Source organism: Nyctibius grandis, chromosome 1 (genome assembly GCF_013368605.1).
Source record: "Nyctibius grandis isolate bNycGra1 chromosome 1, bNycGra1.pri, whole genome shotgun sequence".
NCBI classification, from domain to species: domain Eukaryota; kingdom Metazoa; phylum Chordata; class Aves; order Nyctibiiformes; family Nyctibiidae; genus Nyctibius; species Nyctibius grandis.
In genome coordinates, this window is record NC_090658.1 from 55,905,048 (window position 1) to 55,926,931 (window position 21,884).

The window sequence follows — 21,884 nt, forward strand, 5'->3', positions numbered from 1 at the left end:
AGTGGGTTGCAGCCTTTAGTCAACCCACTCATCAGTTTTCATAATCCTCTGATATGCACAGTTGTGAGTCTCTTCGGTTTCTCCCTGGCCTAACCCACTACACAGACCTTTACAAGGCTTATAAATGTTAGCTTTATCAGTTAGAAAGCTTGTCTTTAATGTGAGATAAGCACATTGTTCTGGGACAGGAATTAGCAGGGCTCATTCAGAGAGCTTTAAACTAGATTTGAAGGGGGATGGGGTAGTAGCTGGGCTTGCACCACTGGGACAACGCTCTAGTGTTGAGGTAGACCAGGAGGCCTCCCATCCCCCTAGGGTGAAATCGGTGTGCTCAGCTCGCTCCCTGAAATGCCTGTACACCAATGCACGCAGCATGGGGAATAAACAGCAGGAGTTAGAAATCCGTGTTCGGTCGGGGGGTTATGATCTAGTGGCAATTACAGAGACTTGGTGGGACACCTCGCATGACTGGAATGTGGTCATGGATGGCTATGTCTTGTTCAGGAAAGACAGGCCGCTAAGGAGAGGTGGTGGAGTTGCTCTTGATGTGAGTGAGCAGCTAGAATGTATTGAGTTCTGTCCAGGGGCGGATCAGGAGCGAGTCGGGAGTTTGTGGGTGCGAATTAAGGGGCAGGCTGGCAGGGGTGATACTGTTGTGGGTGTCTATTACAGGCCACCGGATCAGGATGAGGAGGGTGATGAGGCCTTCTACAGGCAGCTGAGAGCAGTCTCGCAATTACAGGGCCTGGTTGTCGTGGGGGATTTCAACTACCCTGATATTTGCTGGGAGGCCTACTCAGCCAGCCATCCTCAGTCCAGGAGGTTCCTCCAGTGCATTGATGATAACTTTCTGATGCAAATGGTGGATGAGCCAACTAGGAGAGGAGCGCTGCTGGATGTGATCCTCACTAACAAGGAGGGTCTGGTTGAAGAGGTGAAGGTTGAGGGCAGCCTTGGTTGTAGTGACCATGAGATGGTAGAGTTCAGGATCTCATGTGGCAGGACCAGAATAGCTAGCAGAATCACAAGCCTGGACTTCAGGAGGGCCAACTTTGGCCTTTTCAAGCAATTGCTAGGGGAAATCCCATGGGACAGGGTACTAGAAGGTAAGGGGGCCCAAGATAGTTGGTTAGCATTCAAGGACTGCTTCTTCCGAGCTCAAGATCAGAGCACCCCAGCAGGTAGGAAGTCAAGGAAGGGTACCAGGAGACCTGCATGGTTGAACAGGGAGCTGCTGGGCAAACTCAAGTGGAAGAAGAGGGTGTACAGATCATGGAAGGAGGGGCTGGCCACTTGGGAGGAATATAAGTCTGTTGTCAGAGGATGTAGGGAGGCAACTAGGAAACCTAAGGCCTCCTTGGAATTAAACCTTGCAAGAGAGGTCAAGGACAACAGAAAGGGCATCTTCAAATACATTGCAGGTAAAACCAACACTAGAGGCAATGTAGGCCCACTGATGAATGAGGTGGGTGCCCTGGAGACAGAGGATAAAAAGAAGGCGGAGTTACTGAATGCCTTCTTTGCCTCTGTCTATACTGCTGGAGGCTGTCCTGAGGAGCCCCGGACCCCTGAGGCCCCAGAAGTAGTCAGGATAGAGGAGGAATCTGTCTTGGTAGATGAGGGCTGGGTCAGGGACCAATTAAGCAATCTGGATGTCCATAAATCCATGGGCCCTGATGGGATGCACCCGCGGGTGCTGAGGGAGCTGGCGGAAGTCATTGCTAGGCCACTCTCCATCATCTTTGCTAAGTCGTGGGCAACGGGAGAGGTGCCTGAGGACTGGAGGAAAGCGAATGTCACTCCAGTCTTCAAAAAGGGCAAGAAGGACGACCCGGGTAACTATAGACCGGTCAGCCTCACCTCCATCCCCGGAAAGGTGATGGAACAACTTGTGCTTGATGCTGTCTCTAGGCACATCAAGGATAGGGGGATCATTAGGGGCACTCAACATGGCTTCACCAAGGGGAAGTCATGCTTAACCAACTTGATAGCCTTTTATGAGGACGTAACCCAGTGGACAGATGATGGTAAAGCTGTGGATGTGGTCTATCATCTCGATTTCAGTAAAGCGTTTGACACAGTGTCCCACAGCATCCTCACAGCTAAACTGAGGAAGTGTGGTCTGGATGATCGGGTAGTGAGGTGGATTGTGAACTGGCTGAAGGAAAGAAGCCAGAGAGTGGTGGTCAATGGGACAGAGTCCAGTTGGAGGCCTATGTCTAGCGGAGTCCCTCAAGGGTCGGTACTGGGACCAGCACTATTCAATATATTCATTAATGACTTGGATGAAGGAATAGAGTGCACTGTCAGCAAGTTCGCTGATGACACAAAACTGGGAGGAGTGGCTGACGCACTGGAAGGCTGCGCAGCCATTCAGAGAGACTTAGACAGGCTGGAGAGTTGGGCAGGGAGAAATTTAATGAAATATAACAAGGGCAAGTGTAGAGTCCTGCATCTGGGCAAGAACAACCCCATGTATGAGTACAAGTTGGGGGCAGACCTGTTGGAGAGCAGCGTAGGGGAAACGGACCTGGGGGTCCTAGTGGACAGCAGGATGACCATGAGCCAGCAGTGTGCCCTTGTGGCCAAGAAGGCCAATGGCATCCTGGGGTGTATTAGAAGGGGTGTGGTTAGCAGGTCAAGAGAGGTTCTTCTCCCCCTCTACTCTGCCCTGGTGAGGCCGCATCTGGAATATTGTGTCCAGTTCTGGGCCCCTCAGTTCAAGAAGGACAGGGAACTGCTAGAGAGAGTCCAGCGCAGAGCCACGAAGATGATTAAGGGGGTGGAACATCTCCCTTATGAGGAGAGGCTGAGGGAGCTGGGTCTCTTTAGCTTAGAGAAGAGGAGACTGAGGGGTGACCTCATTAATGTTTATAAATATGTAAAGGGCAAGTGTCATGAGGATGGAGCCAGGCTCTTCTGAGTGACATCCTTTGACAGGACAAGGGGCAATGGGTGCAAGCTGGAACACAGGAGGTTCCACATAAATATGAGGAAAAACTTCTTTACGGTGAGGGTGACCGAACACTGGAACAGGCTGCCCAGAGAGGTTGTGGAGTCTCCTTCTCTGGAGACATTCAAAACCCACCTGGACGTGTTCCTGTGTGATATGGTCTAGGGAATCCTGCTCCGGCAGGGGGATTGGACTAGATGATCTTTCGAGGTCCCTTCCAATCCCTAACATTCTGTGATTCTGTGATTCTGTGATAGCTAATCTTGTAAGGCACTAAACACTGCTGTGATGCGAGCAGTCTCCAGAAACTTGTCCTGTAAGTGTACGGTTAATTCTTGTCCTCCATAATTCGTGTGCTTGAAGTTAAGCTAGTGTTCACATGCCTTTTGGGATCAAGCAAGAGTATTCTTCACCTTAAAGAATCTTTCCATTGAGTCAGATATATGGCTAAATTTCAGTCAACAGCTAATCTCCCATTGACTTCATTAAAGCTGAATCATAGTTCTGAATGTAAATACTGATGTATTGCCAGAATTTTAAAGAGCATTTTATTATTCATATGTCCTCAGGATATGAACTATAAAAAGCAGTGATGTGACTTTGGGTATTCGTGGTACCAGCACATTTCTGCTTCACACTTCACACGCAAGACCACAGCTATGACAGAAGTGGAATACATTATTTCATGTATATTTGGACTCAGTAGAAAAGGCACAAGTAGGTGTGACAAGGACAACGAGTTTTCAAACATGACTATACTCCAAATTGCCTTGTAAGAGCACATTAAAATGTTCATTGCATGAAGGAATAGCATCTATATCATGCTGGTTGTGTTCTGAAACAACCAGAAAATATCAATGCCCATATTTTCTCTGTTAAAATCAAAACAAATATTCACAAAATTCACCACTGAATTCCTTTCTAGAAAAACTGCTGGGTAAAAAAGTTAATTACTCTAGCTACCAACTTCTTGTTTTCTTCTGTAGTGTTTTTATTTTAATTTATTTTGCATTGGCTGTCAGATGAATTATATCATTTTAGGTGCAAAGTAGTATTCCAATTAATGAGACCATAGAAAAATGTCACTGCATCCTTTTAGAAAACTTGCTGTTTTCTTCAGTCACAGGGGCCAACATTTATGTCACAATTAAGAGGACAAATGCAGTATAAAATCGTCATGAAACCAAAAATTCCCACCAAGTAAACAAAAATAGGAGGAACTAAAGAACTCTGTAATCTAATGGTAAAATGCATAACAAGCACCAACCACTGGTAAGGGAACAAATACTGACTTAAAATAATGCATGTAAGTCGTAACAATGGACTTAATTTGACTGAGGGGATTATTTCACCCTGAGTTTCTCTTCTTCTATGATCAGTATCAACAGCACAGGATACTTTGAATTTTCCAAGACAACTGAGCAGGTAAGCGAACACATGAATGTTAAGCTACTCTTTAAATTAAAGGTTTTTCCTGCCTGCTTGCATAATCAAAACTATCCATACATGAATAGGATTTAATGCCCAAAAGAACCGTCAGCTCTTCGTATGTGACCACCTGTGTAATGCCAGCCCGTACATTCACTCCAGATCCCACTGAGCTCTGTCCAGTGACTTGCATTTCGAATAAAACTGTTCTGGAACACCTGCAGCAAATTTTGATTAGACAATATCAGAAGTCTGAAAACTTATCACTTTCCTCAGCCATTTGTCCCAGTGGTTAATCACCATCACAAGTAAAAATGTTTTTCTTTTTTCTAATTAGAATTTGTTGGCCTACCAGCAACTGGTGCTTGTTATGCATTTAACCATTAGGGTACAGAGCCCTGTATCCTATTGGTTTTGTTTACTTGGAGGAAATTAAACATTTTTTGATAAATCAAGCTGTATCTCTTTTTGATGAACCAGACAGACTAAGCTGGTTTAGATTCCTGCTATATGGCATTTTTTTCAGCCTTCAAATCATTTAGAGGTTTATCCCTACCTCTTTTCAATATTTTAACTTTCTTTTTAAAATGTTGACCACAAATAGCAAAATTAATACTAGTAATCCTTAAATTGAGGTAACGTGCCCATTCTCTCAAGGATGATGTTAGCTTTTTGTATTTTGGGCTGGGGTTTTTTTGATGCAGCTCTTCTATAACCATATAGTACATTTAGGACTTTTTTCAGGGACACAATTCTCCTATGTAAGTTGCACATGTGATATATTCTTGTATTTATGGTTGACATCTGGTTGTATTAGCATGCATTTTCTTAGACTGGGCCTAGCTTACCAAGAAATCTGATTCTTCTATTTTCTCCTCATTAATTGCCGTTTCACAAATCTGCATATCTTGTCAGCAATTATGCTTTGTACATCATTGATGAAGACAGTGAGTCATTAGACACTTTGTCAAGCTCTGTGAAACACAGTAGACATAATCTCATTTGATGGTCACTATTTACTTGCTGAGGTCAGTGTGCTGAGTTTTAATTTATGTGACATCTGTTTTCCTGACATTGCATAGTGCATTTTTTAATAAAAATATTCTGTAATACTAATTCAGTGCCTTACAGAAATCCAAGATATGTCATCCACACTGTTATCTGTAGCTACCAAGTTTGCACTTTCATTGGGGAATAAAATCAGGTTTGTTGGAGAAGCCCTGTTTTCCATAGAGTCACACTGATTGATTTTAATTTAATTACAATTTTTTTGTCAGCTGAACCCTGAATAATCATCTTACTATTTTTCTGGGGATTGCTGTCTTGGTAGGCAGAGCTGTCTGGCATAGCTCATTTGTCTTTTGCATTTAGATTTTTGGCACAACTCAACACTGTCCATTTTTGGCTGTTCCATAATATATTGAAATCAATATTCACTGCCTCACTCAACTTTATAACATCAGTTTTGCACATTACTATCCTCATGCTGCAGACTTGAACTTTTACTACATCCTTATCCTACCCTTTTGCAGGATGCCAACATTGGAGGCTACCACTGCAAGCACAGTTAAGGGGCATGCATTTAACAGAATATTGTCTCTCTCTTTCTGAGGTCAGTGACGAATACAGAAGCAGCTCCTGGAGAACCTTCTTGTCATTCATGCAGTTTCACCTGCATGTTGGCACTGCATGGGAAGGAGGAGGAATTCTGGTTCTGAGTGACTAGCACTGGCACCATGTCACTTAGTATGCACAGACTGAGCTGTCAGATGCTGAAGTCTTGGTCAAACTTGACACTGGATATAGAATGGTTTGAGTCCGCTAGGTATCCACATGAAAAAGGAAGGCTAAGCCTATTTACAAGGGAATGCAGTGACACCTGAGGACCCCCACTGTAGTGCCTTGAGGGGAAATGGAACAAGAAAGGACTAATGAAAAGGTAGGTGGCTTAGCTGAAGAAGTTACCGCATGGTGTGCTGTGGCTAAGTGATACCCAGGCTGCTGGGGCTGCTGCCTGCCTCATTCCCCCTTCTCAAAATCTTGAACACTTTCGTTCCAGCAGAGTGACTATCCCAGCTCAGCACTTTGCTTCGTATAGCCGTAGAGCTTTTAATCTGATCCTGAATATAAGTTTGTCCTTCCAGGGAATTACGGTCTGGCAAATAAGGGCATCCTCCGAGAGAATGCTGTCGGCCCACTGCTGTAACTCATTCTGACAAGTTCAGTAGGAGTGGACTTCAACTTTCCAGTATCTCAAATGATCCTACCAGTTTTAGCAACGCTGATAATATAGCATTCCTTTACAGCACTGTCAATATTCAATTTCATGTATTTGCTGCTCAGGCAAGAGACTGAGATTTATGCATGTGGAGCTTGCAGTCAGAAAAATACCTTCTCTCTAGGAGGATCACCATCTTTCAATATCCAGCACAATGATCTACATGCCAAATTTCCAGTTGCTAAAGCCTCTCCACAGCACCATGCGGGTAAGAAAGGCTTCTATAAATAAGCATGAAATGTTTTCTCACTTCCTGACAATTAATTACTAATTTATCTTTTATATTCTACTTCACATATGAGGAGACATTCAATATTCAGTGGAGCCTGGCCAGACATTTTAAGAAAGTATTTATGAACACTTATTCAGATTTCAAATAGCTGTCACTTCAGCAATATTCATGCCTGGTTCTTATTGCAGTTTGCCAGGAATGAGTTTTGTTTGAATAAATGTTTGGGGAATTACTAGCTTGTACAAATCCATCTGTATCCACAGATGAATAAGGACAAAATTTGCTGGTCAAACAACTGCAAATTGTGACTGCATTTAAGAAAATGAAAGTTTGCTCCTCAAACAATTTGCAAAGAGAAAGAAGAGTTAAATTCACTGGGGAATTTGTACTGGAAGAAGTGAACTAGATTCAGCCACCTTCTAGTTGGAAGGGAAAAATTATGTATATTAATATCCTCTAATATCTATGCAAATCCAACAAACACAGTTTGCCTTCACACAGTTTTACACTACTTTCAATTAACTATGAGATCCTTCTAGCTGTGGGATTCACAAGCCCTGTGGATTTTTAGTGCTTTCTGAGGAATGTCATCTCCATAACCTGAAGAGAGAACATCTGACGGCCATTCAGGATCCCATTCAGGATCCACTGGACCCAACAGAGGACCCCCAACTAACTTCAATGATCATTGGATCAAGAGCCTTACAGCTACACTTGCTTTCTGCACCAGAGCGGGGCATGACCTTCTCTGCTTTGTCTACCAGAACTGCCAAATGCCTATCCTTACAACATTTCTATCAAATTTCAAAGCGACTTAGAAATCATTACTGGCTGTTAATATACCTCAAATATACTTTAAGAAAATCATTTGTTTAAAAACATTCAAGAGAGAATACAAATGGAAATTGTTCAAACAGAGGACCATGGCATTGTATAACAAACAATACGACTTTTCAGTAAAATGAAATATCTGTCACGCTGGCTTTTGATAGACACAAGCCATGTAGGTAGTGGCATGACACAAGAGGAAAGGACAGCCTGTGATGCACAGTACTTTTCATTAAAAAGCACCCCACGTGTCACAAACCGCTATTAACACACCTTGGCTCTGTATGTAGTACTGCCAGACTGTAGGTTAGATAATGGAAAATGAAGGCAAATCTTACATAATGTGCATCGATTTATTTTCCATGTGTGTTATGCATCTGCTCATTGAATTCACAAAAGAAGCATCAACTCTTGATTTAGTCTTGAGCAGTATACAAGGTCTTATTAAGACCTAACTATCCAAAAAATGCTCTGTAACTGTGACTGTACTTTAGTCATATTTGGACAAAAAAAAAGCTGCATGTGAAATAAAAAATCAGTAAAAGTAATATTTAATTTAAAACAAAATAAATTACCTAAAAACGAGAAAGTTAATCTCAAGGAAATGAAAAGAAGCAGTTAAAAGAGTGAAATACTAACAAATTACATGGAGACTACTCAGAAATATATGACAGGGTGAAAGCCCAAGCTCCAAAAGGATCAAAAAAGCCAGCATGATAAAGCAGAAGAGTGAGTTTCCTAAAGCTATTAAAATAAAACAAAACAAAATAAAATAAAAGAAATAAAATAAAAATAAAACAAATACTTAAAAAAGTCTAAGTTGTGTCCTAATGAGGGAAAGAGAACAGAGTATACCTTGGCAAATGAAATACAAAACCACAATAAACCAAGATGAAACAACTTTGACACATAAAGGCATAGAATCTAATGACCCACCATTCTTCAAATATTACAGAAATGAGAAACTTGCCTGATATTCAGTGATAACCAGTTATATAAGAAGAGCACTCAGGGGAGATAGATAAAACCATAACAGAAAAGCTACATTAATTCTCTGAGTGTGCACTGACTGTGAAGGCAGATAGGATGGTTCTCACACAAAGGTCATTCCTTATGTAGGATGAGACTGAACCGTTGTCTCAGAGTGGCAACAGAACGTATTTTAGAACAAATCCACAAGATGGACTTTAACAAATTGCCAATACCAGCTAATCTTCTGTTGTGGTATGTTACCACCAGTTAAACTGGCCTTAGTACCAAAACAGATGGAAGCAGGAATGTGGAAAAAGTAATTTTATATTTTCACATATCAGTTTTCCTTTTTTCACAGAATTTATAGAGAGTACAGAGGCATAGAGGGTAATCCAATGAACAACAGACATGATATTTCTGCAGGCTTAAGATATTTCTGCACAAAGCTAAATGGTGGGAACTGTAACAAAAACAGCATTAATGCACAAGTAAACAAATATGCCATATTAGGGAAGAACCAACATAGCTTTTGCAGTGAAAATACATACCTCAGAAGTTTATTAGACATCTTTGTTGGAGCAGATAACCATATGAATGATACAATCACTATAGAGTACTTGGAATTTAAGAAATCTTTTGATGAGGTCCCTTATTAAAGGATCTGACAGAAATAGAGGTAATATGGGATAAGACAGAAGGTCCTGGATTAATAATCAGCTAACAGATAGCAATCAAAGTGTAGGAAGTAAATTTTGTGTTAATAAATGAAGAGTAATGCACTGAGAAAAACCCTGTGTATAATGGCCTCTGAAGTAGGCTTTACCATTTAAGAAAAAGGTTTTGTGGTAATTTTAAAGTATTTTCTGACAGTATCCATTCAGTGTGTGTTGGTAGCTAAAAAGGTAATGGACTACTGGAAGTCTGTTAGGGAAGGTCTGAGAGTAATACTGAGATTGTTACTTCACAAGTGAGTTTAACTGTGGTGTACCTCCACCCCAAATACTAAATGTAGCTCTGTTTTCCCACATTTCATACTGGAATTAGAAGTACAGAAGAATGATCAGGATTAACAAATGATGAGAAGTTTTATATGAACGTACAAATGTAATGTGGTCATCAAGGAATAGTCGTAAGTAGATAACAGGAAACACTTGTTCACACAACATACAATTAAGTTACAGAATTCATTGTTATGATACTATGGAGACTGAAGTATAAATAGATACAAAAAGGGATTAGACAAATTCATAAAGGAGAGGTCCATTGGCGGCTGGTGGCCCTGCTATTTGGGAAGTCACTACATGCTGGAGCTGTGAAGGTATGCTCTGTACATGCCCTGCTCTTGCTTCTTTTCATATTCAGCCCACTGTACAGGACAGTGGACTGAACACAGGAGGTTCCACATAAATATGAGGAAAAACTTCTTTACATGGAGGGTAACTGAACACTGGAACAGGCTGCCCAGAGAGGTTGTGGAGTCTCCTTCTCTGGAGACATTCAAAACCCACCTGGATGCGTTCCTGTGTGATATTATCTAGGTAATCCTGCTCCGGCAGGGGAATTGGACTAGATGATCTTTTGAGGTCCCTTCCAATCCCTAACATTCTGTGATTCTGTGATTCTGTGACTAGTACAGCAGTTTTAGTATTTCTTTAATTTTGATTTCCTTTCCTCAACTAAGACAGTTTATTAATAACATAAAACAATTACCATGAAGAGCCTTTATATATACACCATTCTTAGACATACTTCTTACACACCATTTGTCTATGGTGTGAGGTATTCTAATCAGGACAGGGTTTTAAAAAAATGGCCCTCATCCTGGAAGTGTTTCTTCACTGGTAAAGAACTAAGACTGACATAAACTCAGTTGACTTCAGTGACTTTATGCTGCTCCAGAGACCATGATGAGCCGCATGTAGGCACTCCTTTGGACAAGGCAGGAACTGAGGCTGCAGCCCAACAGGCAACGATGGCTATAATGGCTTCAAAGATTACAAGACTCCTGCCACTTCTCTCAACAGCCAGCTTTGTGCTGCATTGATAGGCAAACCAGATCTAGAAATTGTTCTTTAGGCTGTACGTTAATAGCAATTATAATTATAGCAATATTAGTGTTTGGGAAAAGATCCAGCCACAAATAAGCCAGCAAAAATGAGCTGGTTGTCCACTGGATGGCATTCATTTCTTGTACACCTCTCCCCACCCATCTCTGGTGATATCCTTTAGCATCCCTTAGATACCTATAGATGAAGGGATGGGTTTTTTAGGTGAAACACTATTGTAGTTCATGTTCCATCAGTTTCTGGCCATCCCATTCAGACTGCCAGCACAGGTGTTAATTAGTGCCATCTGTGACGGTGGCTTATGCTGCGAACAGCTGCCACCCAGAAAATATATTGAAATTCCTGCTCTGTTTCACATGGGTCAGTGAGCACCAGTTAGTAATGACTTTGATCAGTATTTTTCAGGGTTGCATGTGGCAGGTGCAATGCTTCTGGTCTCCCACTACGGTCACCAGCTCAGTGATGCATCAGACCCCTGAAGAATCTTTCTCAATGGGTGGCAGTACTTCTAGCGATATGGTTTCACTTCACATCATAGCTTTTGGTTTTCTGTCTGAGAAACCTAAGCACAAACACCTTCATATTATGAACCAAATGTTTGAAGGAATATTTTAGAGGCATTTTCACATAGCTTTTTGAGAAAGCCAGGATCATTTAACTTTTTCAAAACAGTCTTCAGTGAGACAAGAATCCTTGCAGGAGTTTACAAGGATCGTGGGACATACAAATCTGAAAACAAGGGCATAATGCAGAAAAGATAGAAGTAAATCACAAATGAACCCATGGTGCTGACTGATAAGTATGAACTCTAGCAATATTGCTGAGAAAGCAGGCACAAAAGTTAGATGAGGCTTTTGAGTTGATTTAACTCATGCAGCCACCAGTTATGCAGTTGAAAAGCTAGATTATTTGTGAATTTAGGAGTGCTGCAAACCAATATATTTTCAAGAAGGTATTTCTCTTGATCTCTACGGTGTTTGTCACCCACAATAATTTTGTCAACTTCAGCCAATGTAAATGATTCTCCCAGCACCTTCTAATAAATAGAATTAATGCATCCAATTCAGGGAATATTCTAGTCCCTACTTGTTTTCAGTTTAATTTCTGTCCTCCTTGGGACATATCTCTCTCCTTTTTTCCCTGTCACAAAGCCTCTGAAGATAGTTAGTAAAGCTAGTTAAATGGAGAAATGCATTTGTGAACACACATCTCAGGCACAATTCTCAACACTTCATGAGATTAACCTTTAAGAGCATTTTTGTAACTGTTGGTACCTATAGAAATATTTGTAAACTCTGAAATTTCAAGTTGCTTTTCTCTATTGCCTGGTCTTAATTTTATCAGAAAGTGTCAATCATTGAGTGACACAATGGAATTAATAATGACATTGTTAGAAACAGTTGTAGGAACACCTTGTGAGAAATTAAACACAATTGTATGAAAATTATTCCAATGAGCTATTTGATGGATATTGCCCCACTTTTCTTTAAATAGAAGTACTATTTTTAGTACCTCTAAAGCTACTTTAGTAAGTTCTACTGAAAGAACTTATTTCCTGTGAAATTTGCAATAAAGTGCAAGATTCACTACCTTCCACCCTCTTTCCAACATATATAACCATACTTATGAGTTTCCTGTATGTTACTACAATGGAGAGTGTGGGGCAGTCAGGTTATCAAAAATCATTGTGAAAACAATCTACCTACCATCTACTTTGATCTGCAAGCCTCTACAGTTGTGCCATCTGCTTCATCATAGTTCATTTTAAACCTTAAACTCAAGAAAAAGAAACAGTCTGGCAATACAAATCTGACACAACTGATCAAGACCAGAAACATCTCAGTGCTCTCAGTAAAATTAATGTATAAACAATCAAAATTTGGTGCAACTAACTTAATCATTCCATTTCCAAAGTTGTTTCTACAAAGTCTGCATGTTAATCTGTTGGAATGGAAATTTTGTTTTTAAAGGGGTATTTGTACACTAAAGTATAAGAATAGTCCATAAATCACAAACAGAACTCAAATGGATCTATTCTGCATGTTAGACTTTGTTTTCACAGAATCAAAAATCTCACATACATTTTATAAATCTAACACGTATGCAATGATTTAAATGAAATGCCAGGCTCCGGCATTAAGAATTTCTACTTGCTTATTCAGAAGTGATATATTTGGAAGATGAGGTAATAAAAAGTCTTCTTACACCATCATCTCTCCTGCTTCATGTATAAGAGGAACAGCTAAAAGTGAGGGACTTGGTGGAGACTTCGTGCTGATCACTAGCCATGGAGCAGGCATGTTGTGGGTTTTGGAAGTTGGAGTAACCTACAGCAATCTCACAACTGCTTTGCATTTTCTGGAGGCAACCCTATTAACTTCTGTGCCTTCAGCATCAAAACAGTGCAGAGGTGGTGCCCGCCATCTCCGCTCAGCATTTCTTGCCTTGTCCCAGAGGCAGCCCAGGGGGTCTTCTCCATGCAAGGAAGAAAGTGTCCCCTGTAATTCTTCACAGTTTTACCAAACAACTAGTGGCTGCCTGGTAAATTGAGAATAATACCTGACTCTGAGGTTATCTCACTGAAGACCAGAACGTCTCACTTGGAAAGTAACCCTTAGCAAGTGCAGCTCCTCTTGCGCTTATCACACTTGGGATTGTGTCTAACTTAACACATGTGCTTTTGATGCCTTTGATTTCCATAGGAAGCCGTGGCTTGGTTAGACATCCCCTTATGTGAGTTTCCAGATAACAATGACTTCCAAGCCTAAGAGCTAAGACGTACACATGCCAAGAACTCCCAACACTGAATTACCTTTGAAGAATCCCCGAAAAAATAATAGCCTTGAAAATACCTCGCAGCTACTATACAGTCACACAGCCTTCTACCAGCAGATGCACAGATTTCTCACATCATTTAATGACTGCTGCCCACGCTGAAAAAAAAGCACTCTCACGATGTGCAACTACACTCAACTGAGATACATGATAAAACAGCCAAGCATAGTAACTTGCCTTTCTTCGTTCTTAAATGTGGAGCTTTGTGTGTCAATTTTAATCTAAAAGGAGCAATGTGCTTTGTGGGCCTTTGAAAACAGATTTTGTTCACTAACTGAGAAGTTTCATCCCAAGTGCAATGTTTATACATCTTAATAAACAACTGTGCAAAAAAACCCCAGCCCAAAACAAGTACGGCATACCTCCATGCAACTTCATGTAGTAGTGTGTAGAGATTCTATATAGTTAAATGTCATCACCACTAATTAACACTAATTATTGTATTAAAACATGAAGAATAAACTTCCACATCAAATGCAAAGTAGGATATTGGGGACTAGTTATAGACATCATGCTACAGATTGGGTGACTTTATTATTTTCATTCTCATGGCATGTGTAGGCTTCATGTTAAGAAATGTGGGCACCGAATTGTGTAGTATTTCTTTCTTATTTCCATTAAGTGTATAATTGTGTAGACTGGTATTGTTTTGGGCATTCAAATAACTCCAACTAGAGTATAGGAGTAGAGGAACGGTAAACAGAGGAGCTGGATGGTTCAGAAAGGGCACATCACCTCTGCGCTATTTCTGTGATCCTGCCCCGGGCCAGTGTAGCCTGAGGAGCCAGGCTAGGTGACACAGGTGTCAGCCAGCTTAGTGGTCTCATGGCATCCCCTTGTGGTTGGGTGGCTGCAAGAGCTGAGGGTTGTCCATCCCCATGAGAACGAGGGGTCGGGTAGGAACTAAGCAGCTTTTCTGCTCTCAAGAGGTGACCAGACTGGATCTGGAGTACTCAGAAGTTGAAACAATTCACTTCTTCACATCATAAGCTGTGCATTTCCTAGAAACATGCCCATTTCTCACAGTCTCTGCTGAAGTGATTCTCCAACCCCTAGAAAAAGCAGTAAGCAAGGAGCAGCCTCTGTTGAAAGCAACTAAAGAAAAGCCTAACCAGAAGAAAAAACAACCCATAATTTCAAGTGGTCTACATAATTTAAAGGTTGCTAAGTGTTTTACAATTTTGTATCTATTAGATTTTTTTTTTCTTATCAAATATCTGATAGAATTAGGACTGTAATATACTATGTCATGTGCTCAAAAAAAGCAAATACCACTGTACCTAATGGTTGCAAATGCTGAAACAAATGATACTACAGTTTGTTTCCAGATAAAGAATCTCCCTGGGCTGCCCAGGGAGGTGGTGGAGTCACCATCTCTGGAGGTGTTTAAGAAAAGACTGGACATGGCACTTAGTGCCATGGTCTAGTTGACAGGGTGGTGTCAGGGCAATGGTTGGACTCGATGATCCCTGAGGATCCAACCTGGTTGATTCTGTGATTCTGTGAATTCTCCCAGCACATTTTGCAGCCCACCATAAAGACAGTGGAGAGACCTATGAGTAAGTGTGGAGGAGGAATGTTTCTAAGTACACTTTATCCCCCTATTTCCAAACACAGCATGGATGGAACAGCTCCTGTTCATGCAGACTATTATTCAGAGTGGCTTTGTGTGGTCTGCAAAGAATGATCCCACCTTTAACACACCAGCAAAGCAGATCTCTCACAGTGAACACGTGAGATTTGAAACAACAGAAATGTAACAATTTACACTAATATTCATGAGTACTAGTTTCACGTTAAATAGAAAAAAAAAACCGTCTTTGGAATCCACCCAACAGCAATTGGGATGGGGTTAATAACTTGTCTTTCTGGAAAGAAACACAGAAGTTGAAGCTTGCTACGTATTTCCAGTGGAATTTGTAGCTTGAATCTAATAATAAAGGTATGGCAGATACAGAGTAATAATAATAATAATAAAAAAAAAGCAAGTATGAATCTCGAGCTGCATAATCTGCAAAATCCTTGTGATGTTTACTAAGAGGAGCCTGTTGTGAGGTAGAACTGATCCACTATTTTCAAAACTATCACTTCAAAGTCTGTAAGAATATCTTTGCAACAAGCATTTTTCATCAGTCAGCAACATATTCATAAAAATAGACATTTAATTAAAATTTCTCACAAGCAACGAATGAAATTACTACTTATACTGATCTTTTAAAAACAAATGAACAAATAACCTTCATAATCTGTTGTCTTTTCCAAAAGATACATGTCCCATTAATGTTAACGAGAGTTACATCTATAGAGAAAGAGAGGGAGCAGGTCCCTTCAGGCAGCTCCTCAGGCACTGTGAGCTAGCATAGCTCCCCAGAAGTGCATTGAAGGGAGAGATGGAGATTTACATCAACAAAGAATTTACCTCTCTCATGTTTATTTTTCACCCTGGCCTGCCATGAGATCTAATTGTATCTGTCAGCAATAGAGAATCTTAATAGCTCATGTCCAACTCTTGCTAGCAGTCCGTTTTCTCATCTGAATAGGGCACAAATGAATTGCAAATATCAGCTCATTGCTTCCTGCTCTTACTTCTCCCCCCCCGCTTCCCCCCCCCCCCGCCCCACACCAAATTGCAGCACTTTCATGGTTTAGGTGTTCAGTTTAATCCAATTCACCTTCAAATGTTGCATATGCAACTCTTCCTGGAGATTCTTTTATTTATTCATCATAATACATGTTCTTAACTCTTTTTACTTAGTCATCTCTGGGAGAATACAAGGTGTGGAGTCAGCTCAGTAGCCAGAGCAAATCATAAATCAAATCCATACAAGAGATACAGTCAGATAAACTGAATAGCTGTGAAACTATAGCAATAATGTGGTCAGGTTTGCAATTTTGTACTTAAAAATCCCATTTTGAGGACCATAACTGGACTAGAGGAATGTCACAATAATATATCACAAGAGTTTGCTCTCTACCAAATGAAATTACTCCTGCAATTTATGTTGGTTCACCTAGCCTGGCTATAAACCAATGTCTCCTTTTTAAAATACCCTTACTTTTGATATTTTTGTTTTGATATTTAAAATTAATGAAACCTGTTGACTACGAACAGATTGTACAGAGTAATATTTTTTACTATCGCTCAAGCTGCATGCAAACGTGTTTGCCCGGACCTGCTGACAAACCCACTGCCCTCTCTTTCCCACGGGACGTGGCTTTGCAGGGGCTACCTGCACTGCAGAGGGATTTTCAGGTTTCTTTTCTCTGTGTTCGCAGTCCCAGAAAATAAGTTCACACGCAGCAAAGCCAGCAGCTAATCCACGAGTCCCTGCCGAGCCGTGGCTCCGTTTTGCTCAGGCAGAAATGCCAAACTTCCTGCGATGGCAGCGACCGAGCCTGTGACCCGCTCGCCAGCCCCACGGGCAACCCCGGCACTCCACTACGGAGCAGCCAGAGCGTTTTCCTGACGCTGTTGAGAGATCTAGACGCTCGCATCTGTTAACTTTTTATTTAGAAATACACGAACCACTCTGTGTGTGAACGTGGACGGGGGACGGGACCGCCGGGGAAACGCCTGATTTCTTGCGGGCTTTCCTGCGCTGCTGACCCCGCTCCCGGTTCCCGCAGCCGCGGCGCCCGGGAAACCGCGTGTGTCCACCCCCGCCCCCCGCCAACACTTTTCCCGTTCACCTTACGGTCTCCCCGAGTGGCAGCGGCCGGTGCTCCCTCGGGGAGAAGCCGGCTCCCCCGAGGTCCCGCCGGGTAACCCCGCCCCGGCGCGTCCACGCGGAGCCCCCGCGGAGGGCGCAGCGCCCCGGGGCCGGCCGGGAGGCGGCCGGGGGCTGCCGGGGGAAGCAGCGGGCTGCCGCATACCTACCTTCCGTGTGGACGGCGGAGACGTAGGTCCAGTTGTAGCGCTTGACGATGTCGAGCATGGCCCTGGCTTGGAGCGTGTCGGAGGGGACCACCCTGAGGAAGTATTTGTACAGCGTTTTGTCGCTCAGGTCGATGCTGGTGGCGGAGTAAGCGATCTGGGGGATATCGAAGAGCTGGAGCAGATTTTGGACTTGGATAGCAACCGAGCTGGAGCCGGGGCCGATGACCCCCGCGATGGGCTTTTTCACTCTGGTCTGGGGCTGGGGCTGCGAGTCGGAAACGCAGCGAGTGCCTCCGTCCCTGTCGTCCCTGATGGAGATGAGGGAGTCACGTATGAACTCGATGCTCTGCTCCAGGGCCACCGAGGAGTGCCAGCAGGAGTCTCGGATCTCGCTGCCCAGGGTGATGTTAGGTAGCAGGACCGGGTCGGCGTTAATTTTATCCAAAGTGTGAAACATGGCTTCGACTCTCTGGATGCCGTATTGCTCCCGTATTTCCCCGCACTTCCTCTCGGGCACTTTCTCAGCCGGCGGCTGGTGATGGACAGAGAAGAGGGCCCCGATGATGACATCCCCGTCCATCCGAGCCACCGACCGCTGCGAGGAGGCTGCGGAGAGAAGTGCCTTCTTCCCGGTGCTCCTGGGTAGCACGTCCATCTCCAGGAGCAGAGCAGGGAAAAAGACCAGCAGCACACCAATCATTTTGTTGCACGATGTCATCCAGACCCAGGTTACCAATTTCATGGGCTCCTCTTGCCTGCACATGGTTTAAGGACATGTAGGAAATGGCATCTGCTTCCCCCCGCCAGCGCCCAAGTTGCTCCAAATAGCATCACAGCGAAGTCTTACAGCATCGCTCTCGAAGGTGCCCAGGCAGCCGTCATCCTAGTGACTTTTAACCTGGTGGCACAGAAACAGGGGATAAAACACGCTAATCGGGAAATCAATGTCAAACCAGAGCTCGATAAAGCAACCCCGCGCCGTTCGAGATGACTGCTCTCGCAAACGCCCGAGTCAATTTGCTTCGGTAAGGGCTCTCGAAAGGAAGTTGCAAGAGGTATTAAAAAACTTATTTATTTGCCTTGACATACGATCATGCATATTCACATATGTTGTTTACACGATCCTTTTCGTGTCCGCTTTTCAAGCCAAGGCGGCTGTTTCCCGCACCTTCAGCCGGCACACACCCTCCCCTCCGCCCCCGGGAAGTTTTGAAAGTTTCACAAGGTAGTTAGCTCATGGGAGAAGCGTCCTAGCCGGGCCCCAGCGGCCCCAGCTCTGAAAGCGGGGTGACAAGTGCTTCTCTTCTCGCATTCTGACCACCTGAAGGCATCTTTCTCAGCTCAGGAATTTCCTTTCCCAATACAGAGTGAAAAGAGAGAAGGTGCAATCGGCCCTGCCAGCGACGGGAAATGTCATTGAAAGGTCAGCGAAGGGAGGAAGAAAGGAACCGCCTGACAGTTTAGATTAACTTTTCCGTGTGCAGGGGGCAAAACCGTAATTCAGTCAGGGACACACACATGCAAGCGGGGAGAAATACATACGAGTTACTAAGGCAACCGCGGACAAAGTCCTGATATGCCTTACCGGCTCGCCTGCCTTGCATGCAGGCTTCGGGCGGGGAGACGCGGCGAGCCCGGCGGCTGGGCTTGGAGGCTTGAAACGCCGTAGTGCAAAGAGGGTGGGCGGCGCGGCTGCCGCTGCCGTCGCCGTTGCCGCCCGGGGAGCCGGGAGCGCGGCCGGGCCGCGCCGGGTCCCTGTTGCACGGTGGCGCCGTCAGCACCCGGGACAGCGCCCGGCAGCGCGGGCCGCCGGCCGGACCGCTGCCCCCTGCCCCGCTGCCCCCCTGGCCCGGTACCCCGCTATCCCGCCGTCCTGGTGTCCGGCTGTCCTGTTGCCCCGTTGTCCCGATGCCCCAGTGCCCCGCCGTCCCGGCCCCGCCACCGCCGGCTCGGTCGCCCGCGAGCACCGCTGGGCGATTCCCCCAAACTTCTGCCCTCCGCCCGGCGCTGCTGCCGCGGTCTCCCCGCATGCACACACGCACACACGCACACACACAGATTCACACACACACGCACACCCTGGGGCACGGAGACCGGCCGCGGCATGCACCGCCCCAGACTGGCCGCCGCTCCCTTGTCCCTCCCCGGCGGCGGGCAGGGGGGCCGGGGCCGGGGCCGGGGCCGCCGGGAGGCTGCCCGCCGAGCGGCGCGGAGGGCTGGAGACCGTCACGGGGAAGGCGATGCTCCGAGGAGAGCCGCCGTCCTGGCTGTGTTCGCACATGCACGCAGGCACAGCCGCCTGAAGTAGGCTCCCCCGGGCAGCCCCGGAGCCTTTCGCCTGCACCGCCTGCCCCCCAGGCAGCCCCACGGCTGAGACCCGCGGTCTGTTTGGAGGGTGACCGCTGAGACGTACCTGGCCGGGCGAGGCAGCGGCTCCCTGCCTGCTCGGAGCGGGCACCGGCGGCTCTCCGGCCGCCCCGAGCTGGCGCGCTGGCGGTGGGGCCACGGCTGTGGGCTGGGCGCTGGTGCCCTCTGTCTTCAGCACCGCTCCAGCGCAAGGAAAAAAACAGGTCATCCCGGGCTCATCCATTATCTCACACAGAAGGATCAGTCATTTTCTTCCCCTCCTTAATTTCTTCGGCTATTGTCTTGTAAGCGAGCGAGGAAGCATCACCCGGAGCACGCTGCGGCTGCAAGGGAGGTGTTTGCTCTCACCGCCCGCGGCTCTTAATTCATTACCTTCTTGCCACGATTAGCAAGAGCGAGAGCAAAAGCAAGCGACTGCTGCTCGAAGGGAACCCAGACCATGCTCGGGAGACCCGAGATAGCGAAATGTGCCGGTCTGCCTCTCGGGCAGGGTTTCGCTATTAAAATCGATATTTATATATTTTTTTAAAGAAAGATACTGCAACAAGATAAATCACCTGTAAGGATAAAGGCATTGAGATTACAGTTTTCAGGTCAAGATGAATCTAAATGAAGCACGTGAGAGGCATGTCAGATTAAAATAATACCAGATTGAAAAATCATAATTCAGACGACCTGCTTGCATCCCTAACACGGGTCTCGGGTGTTTTATTTGACTGTATGAAAGTTAAAGTTAGATTACTTCCCCGCTGGGAACTCTATAGATATTTGCCCTACTTCTGAAAGAAAGAAGCAAGGACAAACATTTAACTATTGCTCATTCAGAGAAGGGCTTGCAGTGAATGCTGCCTCAGGGCTGTCTTCTCCCTGTGTCAATATTTGCACTTCTTTTGCTGTCACACAGCTAGCTATTTGCCTGCATGGTGTGTTTATCTATGAGGAATGTTCATTATGGAAGCCCCAGCTGACGGGTTTGCCCGTGCCCACTTTCCCTGCAGGTCATGTTTCCCAAAGAGAGAGCCAGGGGCAGAGGGGCTGCCTGTCCTCTGCCTCTGGGCATAAAGCTCCTCCAAGGTGCCACAGACTCAGCTCGGGTCAGCTCTGCCAGGAAAGGGCCTGCAGGGGCATCCAGATGTGCACATAAAGGGGGAACAAATTCCCCTTCATCCATGCTTTAATAATTAAACTTTAGTCTCTGCCCTTGACACAACAAACCTGCAACATGCCAGCAAATGATTCAAATGGCTAAGTGAAAGGTTTGTTACGCTGACTCTGGCAGAGGAAGCATTTGCAAATGCTCCCATTGGTCCCTCCCAACATTTAACACCCTGTAGCCTTCATCCCCTCCAACCCAGCACTCGCAAGGACAACAGGTCTTTCTGCTGAGGCTCATGCATGGCTGTCACACAGAGCTGTTCTCCCTCCGGTGATGGTCTGAGTTTTGCTGAGACTGGAGAGCAGGTCACTGGGTCCTGATGCCCAGCCACGGCCTCAGCTGTTGCCTCTCCAATCCGTGCGGCAGCAGGTGGGAGTAGGTGGGAACTGGCAGAGGTCTGGGGCTCATGAGAAGACACCTGGGATATCAGGAGGCTTTAGGAAAGGCTAGGGAAGGAGCGCACTGGGACTGAAGGGGCTTTGATCTTCCCCAGTGGTCATGGGGGAAACAAAGTCTTCCCCCATGGGAAAGTAGCACCATGTGGCCCGGCTCTCCTTGTAGCCAAAAAGAGGCCGAAGTCATCCCACTGCCTTCTGTCCCTGTCTCCTACACATCCTGATCCTTCCCCGGCCCACAGATCTAACACTTCTCCCCTCAGAAACAGACCATGACCCAGTCCTACCACCTTCCCAAATTTCTGAACATATGGTACATATATCATCTGGTAACCATCCTTGGGGCACTGCACAGGACTGCATTTTTTGCAGACATGAGCTTCCATCAGACAAGAAGAAGATTAGGGCAAGAACAGAGCAGAGGCTGGAGCTGGCTTGTTAGCAATATTTGCTTTCCATGGGAAATTACCTGATGTTGAATATTTTTCCTTCCTGAA

General features: G+C 44.8%; 1 protein-coding gene across 3 annotated transcripts in view; it reads right to left on the reverse strand.

Annotated features, from left to right (window-relative positions):
• GRM1 (glutamate metabotropic receptor 1) overlaps positions 1-18,232 on the reverse strand; it is a 220,941-nt gene extending 202,709 nt beyond the window's left edge. For 2 of the 3 annotated variants that reach the window (XM_068395779.1, XM_068395773.1), the window contains exon 1: positions 17,470-18,169. In XM_068395779.1, the coding sequence (XP_068251880.1) occupies positions 17,470-18,169 (700 nt within the window). Of the gene's footprint in view, positions 1-17,469 lie in introns of all 3 variants that reach the window. The other variant, XM_068395764.1, reaches the window with a different exon arrangement.
• Positions 18,233-21,884: the final 3,652 nt, after the last annotated feature.